The sequence below is a fragment of the Micropterus dolomieu genome, linkage group LG11 (genome assembly GCF_021292245.1).
Source record: "Micropterus dolomieu isolate WLL.071019.BEF.003 ecotype Adirondacks linkage group LG11, ASM2129224v1, whole genome shotgun sequence".
Taxonomy (NCBI): Eukaryota; Metazoa; Chordata; class Actinopteri; order Centrarchiformes; family Centrarchidae; genus Micropterus; species Micropterus dolomieu.
In genome coordinates, this window is record NC_060160.1 from 17,051,879 (window position 1) to 17,061,210 (window position 9,332).

General features: G+C 40.6%; 1 protein-coding gene across 2 annotated transcripts; it reads right to left on the reverse strand.

Annotated features, from left to right (window-relative positions):
• Nucleotides 1–2,763: 2,763 nt before the first annotated feature.
• Nucleotides 2,764–8,917, reverse strand: aspg (asparaginase homolog (S. cerevisiae)). Of its 2 annotated transcripts, XM_046061655.1 has the most exons (7): nt 8,764–8,917; nt 7,344–7,507; nt 5,883–5,969; nt 5,281–5,380; nt 5,132–5,197; nt 4,951–4,995; nt 2,764–4,011 (listed from the first exon to the last, which is right to left on the reverse strand). In XM_046061655.1, the coding sequence occupies exons 1-7, from the start codon at nt 8,764–8,766 to the stop codon at nt 3,967–3,969; spliced, it is 510 nt and encodes a 169-aa protein (XP_045917611.1). In that variant the 5' UTR covers nt 8,767–8,917; the 3' UTR covers nt 2,764–3,966. The 2 variants fall into 2 exon arrangements, with proteins under 2 accessions (XP_045917611.1, XP_045917612.1); XM_046061656.1 differs by lacking the exon at nt 4,951–4,995.
• Nucleotides 8,918–9,332: the final 415 nt, after the last annotated feature.

A 9,332-nucleotide genomic window follows, 5' to 3' on the forward strand; every position in this document is an offset into this window, starting at 1 on the left:
ACATCTGTCTTCACATGTTGACTTTTAGTAATTATGACGAGTAAGGTGATCTTGAAGTGTGAAATAAATGCTACTTTAAGTGAAGAAAATACAGTAGAATAGCACAAGGGAAATTATATTTGTGGTAGATTTTGCCTTGATTCTGATTCAGCCTGTTGGTTCAGAGGCTGATTCCAGATTGTTGTCAACAAAACTTTCAGATTTTGCTAAAATACTGTTTGCAGTAGGTGAGAGTGAGTAACATATTTAATCAGATCAATCTATCCTTCAAAGAAAAGGTTTGGGGGGGCTTTCCCAAGTATTTTTTTTTATTATTCAGCAGGTCAGAGATGATTAAACATCAAGATTTAGACTCTCATGCAACAATGACGCTTTGACAGCTGCGCAGAGGGGGGTAAATAATAAATATTGTAGGGATGCATAAATTATTTTTGATCCAACAAATACCTCGCAAACTCCACACACACACACACACACACACACGTTGTTGTTGTTGTTTGGCGGGGGTGTCATGGGGGGTGTCAGCAAAATGATAATTACAATCCATAGTAAAGATGATTTACCACGTCCGTCACACAGCTCTCCCCGCTGGAGGAGGTGTGGGTTGGGTCTCCCCCGGCCGCTGATGAAATTCCGAGGACTCGGTCCCCCTGGGACTGCGTGTGCTGCTACATCTGCTGCCCTTGCGCACGCACAGGGAAATCGCTCTGGGCTTCTCATTAATGCCTCTCCCATGTCTTATCCTTTCCAGCTTCTCCCGGTGCACGGACAGGCTTTGTGAGAAACGTTTAGCAAATATTGATAGTTCTTGGCGCTGGAAGGAGATCAAAGGGGAAAAGGAGAAAGGGGGCCGTCTAAAAGGAGAGGGGGGATAATCGGTGCACAGGGCTTTCAATGAATGATTTATGAAGTATAAAGTAGCACCTAGTACAGCCTACCTTGGGGAAAGGGCGTTCGGATTTTCTTGCTTGAGTTTTGCAGATTTGGAGTCCCGAAAATAAAATATCTGAGTGTGTTTAGAATTTCAGTGATTTTAATCAGTGTAATAGACAAAACAAGTCCAGAGAATGTGTCATGAATCAAGTTAAAAGTTTAAAATAGGTGAAAGGTCATTTACCTTCACTGACCAAAAAAAAAAAAAAGTCACGATTCTTCTCTAGATTGGACTATTGGATGGAAAATGACAGCAGAAACGGTGCTTCCATCATATTTACCATAACAGCAAGTTTCAGTACTTTGGACAGCGACCATCCCTGTATCTCATGGCCCAGCATCCCATAAGGACTCAGCGGAGACAAATGACTCTTTATTGACTTGTTTTAATCAGTACTTCTGAGTAGTTGCAACAGTAAAAGCAGCAAAAAGACGGACGTTACCGCAGCTGCAGAGCTGTTAAAAGATTGTATGTGTGCCAGCAGAATGAAATCACTGAAGCCTGATGTTTTTTTTGTTTTTTTTTTTACAGTCCCCTGCAGTTCCTGGACTTCAGTTGGCATTGCAACACAAGGGGGCACAATAGGAGCAGATGACAGAGAAGCAGAGGAAATCACACAGTTGTATTAAATATCATTAAAAGTTGTGCCTTTTTAAAAGTTCCACTCAATGGCAGCATTTCCCAAGCTGACTGCATTTGTCTGACTGGTCAAGTGGTCCTAAACATTTCACAATTTTCTCAAAGAACTGTTGAACTGTTGAGAACCACTTAATCAGAAAGACCACACACTTCTTCAGGGCAAGGTCCTTCCTTCAAACAGTTGATTCCACTAGTGAAAGAAAAAAGATAGAATTACATTAATTCATTTAGCTGACACTTTTCTCCAAAGCGACTTACAATTGCTATACATGTCAGAGGTCGCACGCCTCTGGAGCAACGAGGGGTTAAGTGTCTTGCTCAGGCAAGATGGAAACAATGGTGGATGGGTCACAGTTGGGGATTGAACCCCGGTCTCTCACACCAAAGGTATGTGTTTTACCCATTGCTCCATCACCATCAATTCAAGAATTAATTTCCTGAGGTGATCTGTCGGTCAAAAACACATCACTGCAACAGATTTCAGGCCTTACATGTTACAGGATATATCTACAAAAACAAACAGAAGGCTTCAGCCAAATACAAGCTCTGTCAGAGTACTTACCTGGAGAGGGTGAGCACTGTCCTTGCGATGGTGTTTCCTTGGTGTCATCCCTTCCTAGTCTGAATGACTGCAGTGAGGAGCTCTTTATATACTGTTTTGGGGCTAGGTTCATACAAGCCTCTCATTCAGAGAGGAATGAGGCCTATGCTGGTCCAACCGGATGAGCTGGGTTCCACCAGCAAGGAGCACAACGGGGCAGCCGCCCTCAAGACAGAGACAGCAGATACCAGCCACTGCAGGTTGAGAAGTCACATGGACATATGGAATTTTATGTCATCTTTGTCCTCAAAGTTTTTTTAATTTGAGGTGAATTTAACTCGAGTCAGACAGTAAGGGCTCACACAGAAAGGTGTTAAGACGAGCTCCACGTTTGGGTTTCATGTAGTAATCCTCCTAAAGGCAATGAATGCAATTATTATTCAGGACACATTTTGCTAAAGAACACAAAGGAACTCGGCACACTAAGAGAAGTGACCTCCGTCAATTGGTTAGACGTGCGCTAATTCATACAGAAAAGCATGTCAAATGGGAAATTGGAATCAGGAATCTTTAGCCAGGAGCAGCGCATGCAGGGTTTCATGTGTTTCAGGGTTTAGTGCAACACAGTTGCAATAACAGGAGACACTGCTTTGAAACAAGACATTTATTTCTGTTACTTCACCCCCACACAGAATAAAAGAGACCAAAGAATCATTTTCTCACACTTTTTGAACACAACAGTGAAATAGTAACAGCATTTGGAAAGAGCAGGACACATTTTCAAGTCATTTCAAATTTGTTTGCACTTTAAAGTCACATGTAATCACAGAAGATTTTCTTAACGATGATAACATTAAAGTGTAAAAAAAATGCTAGACTGGTTTGAAGTGTAAATTACATCAAACAAGAGCAGCAATGTTTAACACAATAGGTTTGTTGCACAAGAAAGATAAGTAAAGTACAACAGGTTATTTGTTGCAATCACGAACGCAAGAGCACATTCAAAATGCATACAAGAACACAGAAACTACTGTAGTTAAAAGTCTTTATCTGGCTCACACTATAGTCTGAATTTCCCTTTTCCATTTCAAAAGGGAGATATGCAACTCTTCCAGCTCGACAATCCGCACACGGAACAGGCTGGATGAGTCTGAAAGGTGACTGCAGGTTTTCGTGCTTGTTTGAGCAGAAGGAAATTAAGCCCTTCTGCTACAGGCTCAGGTATATTTCAACCTAAGCCAAAAAGTATTCCAGTTGAACATCCCTGATAACAAAAATACAACCTTGTTTTTCATTAGTTTACATGCTACTTTACAACAGCTCACTGTAGAAATACGCATAAAAATAAAATCTGTGAATGTACCCTGCACTTCCAGACATCACGCTTATATTGCTATAGCAAAAAACAGCATTACTTTAAAAAGTAATGTCATCGTAGTCAGATGTCTTTCACTGTTGAGTGAGGAGTAATGGGAGGTTTCAGCGCTCTCCATGATTAAAACAGCTCAGTTGAAGATCACCCTTAGTAATAAAAAGTATTTGATTCAAACATTCATGATGATACTATGCTTCATACTGTGCAACAATCCAACATAAACATTGAGTGTTTCCTTTTAGGGCTTTGTGCACTCACAGCAGTGGTTACACGAAGTTGTGCTATCAATGGCTTTGGGGGGAAAACTGTAAGCAGGGATGGCTTTAAAACAGTATGTGATTATAAGCATGGTGCAGACATTCAAAGTGAAGAGCGAGCGTGAAATTCAACAGGACATTGGACGACGTGTCGAGGATGGTTTGGCAGGAAGTGGACGCAAGCACAGGGTGGTTTCCTGTTGGATGAGGTAGCATTAGTTCACAGTCCTCTTGGGGTGGCGGTGAACTCGATCACTCCACCGTTCTGCCACAGAGACAAAAAAAGGACAGGATTAATATGGTACACAGGGGAGGTGAGAGGTGTTTCAGCACTACTGACTACTAGTGTGCACATATATGCACAAATACAGACACACACAGAGGTCAGGCTTGTACAGAGCAGGCAGCACCGGTTTGGCATTCACAGGCATTTGTGGGCAGGCACTAAATGTGATTAGATTTTATCTGACAGATAAAAAACAGAAAGGTCTGAAGCATGCTTGCGTTCAATTCAAAAGGTAATTGTTGCTTCTCAGCAAAAAGGCTGGAACAAACAATTTATCAATTCATCTGTTGGTTGTATTTTTTGATTTGTTGACTAAAAGGTGAATCAATTAAACATCATAAGATAGTGAAAAATGCCAGTCCCAGTTTCCCAGAAATTGATTTACAATGCTATAAAACATAGGGACATCAGGAAATCCTCACATTTGAACAGCTGGAATGAGTGAATAAAAGATTATCAAAATTGTTTTCAGTCAGTAGGCTGATCAATAAATCACTTTAACTCTCCTTTTAAAAACTAGTCTATATGTGTTTTTACTTTTAGAAATGTACTTTTCAATAACAAAAACAGTTTTTTTACTTTTACTGTCTTTCGCTCCAACCCCTGCAGGCCCACTGAGCCCTTTCTGTGTGGAGTTCTCCCACTGTCTGCATGGGTGTCCCTCTGGTTGCCAGGTGAAGTAATTCTAAACTGTCTGTAGGTGTGAATGTGTTTGTGTATTTTAGTCCTGTGATGTGACCTGTCCAGGTGTGTAACCTGCCTCTTGCAGAATGCATGCTGGGATACCCACAACCTAGGATAACCAGTTTATAACATGGATGCAGGGATGGATTAATACTAGGCGCAAGTTGATGAACACAAAGATGAAGGGGGAACTCATGCTCATTATGGGACACACGTTCTCTTCATCTCATTTACCTCATCATCATCATCATCATATTCATTAAATTCCCCAAATACTGTCTGAAATGAAACAAGACAAACATGTAATTGAGAGAATTATACAAATCCGAATGTTTCACTAGCATGCAAATTAAGTTAAAGCTGTGCGTGCTGGCATGAAAGAAAGAGAGATATAAAGTAGCTATAATGGAGTTACCTTAGATTTATTGCTCATGAGTTTGACTAAAAATGCCACCACATCCTTTTTGTCAACAGCTTTGGCCTGTGACAGGTGAAGAATGAGAGAGAAGGGGTTTTACCATATGAATTTAAATAGAAATTTTAATGCTTGTGCCCACAACTCACCACTTGAATTGCTGTGTGTCCGTCATAGCCTGGTTTATTCAGATCTGCTCCGGCAAGGCTCCAGATTTCCAGGCCCTCCAGGTCACCGCTGGCTGCCAAGCTGACACACAGGAAGTAATGAGTTGTTATGGCAAAGGGCTCCCAAAAAACATTATACCCACAAATAGACACTGGGTGAACCACAAGGTGTTGTGTAAAGCGACGTGCCAGAAACTGGGTAAGCACAAAGGGGGCAAATCATTGATGCTGGAATTCATGACTTAGATGTTTTCGTTTCGTATTTTAATAGTGACACAAGCCATGATCTTACAAAAGGTGTGTTTCTGAAACTGCAAATGTTACCGTCTTGACAAAACCTGTCAGGTGTCTCACGTAGATGAAAAACAGGGGCCAGTCAGTGTGTGGTATACTTGCCAGGAGAACAGATCCAAAGCTATGCTGTCAGGGGGCATTCTTACAGTTTGTGTAACAGTGGGACAACTGGTTGCACCTGTGTCAACTATGTAGGATAGGTCACTGCGGATGGCTCAGCGGCCGATAAATTTGAGACTGTACAGCATATGTGTACAATTGTGTGAAGACATGCTTGTTTTGTGGCTCACTTGCACAATTCGGTTCCTGCTTCCTCCAACTCGTCTCTGGAAAAGTGGGCCCCAGTCATCCTCAGCAGCTGCACAACCTTTTTGTGCCTAAAGTAGACAGAGGGCATGTAATAGAGCTATATATTTATGACTGTATGTATTATTTAAATACCATTAGCATATCACTCAGTTAAAAACAGTTGACACTGAAATCATCACCTGACAAATCCTGTTAAGAAGTAGAACTAATACATGATGTTGTTTTCAAACATTTTAACTTAATGCCGTCATTTCTAAATTTTAAAATCTGGACTTTCAGTGACAGAGTCAGTGTGGCAGTGATTGTAGTTTGGCGTGTAAGAACAAGTTCCTTATCCCCCGCAATGAACCGCCCACACAGGATTTTCCCGCAGTGGCAATGGTGGTGACAAGAGAATTACCTTTGAAGAAAAGACCTAAATCTTCTCACCTGAGTTTATAAATAAGAGCGGAGCGTGCTATGTAAGAGAAGTTAAGTTACCCTACAGTCCAATTTAATGCTTTATTGTTTAGAGGTATGTAGAGCTACAGCCAAAGGAACTATTAGTTATGACTTATGACTTAGAAGACTTCCTGTAAAGCGTGAAGGAGCCGGTATCTCTCATCTGTGAAACTGGGAGCAGGTTGGTAGGACTGGTTCAGAGGACACTCCCCATATTTCTTCTTTAACCCTGCGCTCTCTGCCACTCCATATATGGGCATCAGGCTGTAGCGCACTGTCAGTGACATTCAAAGTGTGTCAGACTTGCTGACATCCTGACAGCAACTCAAAAGTCTAGTTCTATTACTTAGTGTCATTTCATTAAATACAGTTTAGGAAGGGCAAAGGTGAGGTGTGTAGCAGAGGAAGTGTAACAACAGGCGTTTAGCGCTCCAATGCGTCCCTGAACCATTACAAAAGGAAACAAGTCCATACCTGCAGTGCCAACCGTTAAAATAGGACAAGAGCAATTTGGCACAGCTTCGACACATACAACGTTTTCACCCTGAGGCTCAACATAGCACTAAAACTGAAACATTAAGTGTGGCTTTTTTTCTGATAGACATTCACAGCAATGTCAATGAATGACAAAAAAAAATTGTTTTGGTAAAAATAAACACCGTCTAAACTGTCAGATGACAATTAGCCTAATTAGTTTATAATTATTGCCTGGCCTCCATTACGAGTTGCTCCCCTGGTTTTAACCCCCTCCCTCTGACAGCCACGGCTCCCTTCCTGTCATTTAAGCAGAGCCAGATTCCCTACCTTGCAGCAGCTCATTTATTGAAGTCCTCTCTATAGCAGCTATTAACATATTTTCAGGGAACACTCAATGGTTGCTAATGGCCAAAAGGGGAATTTTAAATGTCGTGTTTGCAGCTTCATAAACGATATCATTACTTTAACAGATGGATAAAAACAAACACATCAGCCCTTACTGTTTAAAATGAAGCAAGTCTTACCTGAAGCGTACAGCATTGCATAGCGGTGTGTCCCCATAGCGATCTTTAGCATAGACTGTAGCTCCATGACTCAATAGGTACTTCACCAGTTCGAGGTGGCCCTCACAGGAGGCAACATGTAGGGGTGTACGCCCATCATAGTCACCCAGACACAAGTTGCTGCCCTGTGCCGAAGGAAAACATGAAATCATCAGTGTACTTCACCTGGTGGTTAAAGCATAGGCCTGGTGATATTCTATATTTTTGTCATTTTCAACAAATCAATAAAGTGAGCTTCTCAAAATTTAAGCTGTATTAATTGATGTATTATGTATAAATCTTATACATCCAGCAGATGCAGGGCACAATTTGTATTTATTAACTTGCGGAATGATTTTAAAACACAATATCCTTTTCGGCCCATTTTTTAGTCTCCACCAAATCCTGGCTTTTTAGCTACTAAATGCTCCTTTATGTTCACGAATAAATCGCTAACATTGTCATTTCACTGCTTGGTGCTGGGCAGTTAGTGTACAGAGCTTTTTTCCCTCTGGAAACTCTGCCTGCTGCAGTTGAAAACTTTGTAATGAGTGGAGTTTTACGAAACAAAACAATATCATGAGCTAAAAAAATGCAAAAATGAAAAGCTCCATAAAATAAGGTAGTATTGTGAAACGGGGATAGATAAAAATTTAACTGAAAAAAATAAAAGGGTCAGAAATGTATTAAAAACAACCACTGAACATTGCCAAGCTTTTATCCGAGTATAAGGATTATATAGAAAGTACTTTAATGTATCCTTAGATTGAAGGGTAGTCCAAGCAGCGACTGCACACCAATCAAGCCAGATACAAACATCTACATGTGACCGCTGAGGCAACTCCAGACTTGCCTTACCAGTCTGGCCTCATGTTTTGTTTGAATACTGGAAGAGCAGCGTTTCCCATACATTAATTTATTTGTGGCGGCCCGCCACAATATCAACGCAATAGTTTAGTATAGCATACTAAATGTTCTACGGCCAATATAATTATTTAAATATGTTCATTATGTTGTTATAGCCTACAGTTTAACCTACTGATTAATTTTAAAATATAGGAAATGTGACTGTTTTGCTTAATTTCATTACAGATCAACTGTAAAATTAATAAACACCATAACTGCCACACTGCTGTTGTCATCACTCAGTTTAAAAGTGCTCCCACACAGCTGAGGGCTTCATTTTGTTTTCCCTTTGATGTAAACTGGAGGTTACATTCACTGCTGTGTGCAGAGGGTCAGGCGCGAGAAAAAAACCCCCTCAACATTGGAATGTCATAAGTGAAAATCGAATGTGTCCCCAACAATCGAATATTCTGGTCCAGCCCTAGTTATTACATACAAAAACAGGTAATGATTTGCAACTGCACATATGTGTGGTAGAGATTGTTGGGTGGCTTACCATTTCCTTCAGGGCTTCTAAGGCCTCTATGTCTCCAAGCTTAGCAGCAGCACATGCCAATGGGGGAGTCAGGGCATCACGGATGGCTTCCAACTCCTACAGACATTCATGAAAAAACTGCTACTCTGAATTAAATCTTTTAAACAAGTTTTGGAATAGGCTTTTAACATTGTTGTGAAATAAAGTTATGAACCTGGTTTTATCATTTATTCATAACCATAAAACTTTCATGTGCTCTTCTCTGTTTAAATTAAGAAACAGTTTGAGTTTAGAATATCTGTCTCTGCCATATGCTGTTGTCCATTTGTGTTTGTGTACATACTGAGGCCCCACAAAGAACCTGAAAATGTCATGAAATTGTACTTGTTATACAGTTATGTCAGCATAATTGTAGTATGTTATGTTCTTCTGATAGTACTGAAAGGATGGGCTGGCAGATGTCCAATTAGAATGAGAGAAAGATTTTTTGTCCTGTTTGCTATAAAAAGTTTATTGTGTTGAGCGAGAGACACACCCTGACCTTTGTCGTGGAAATTATATTCCTGGTGAGGGATTAAGCAAATAATTGA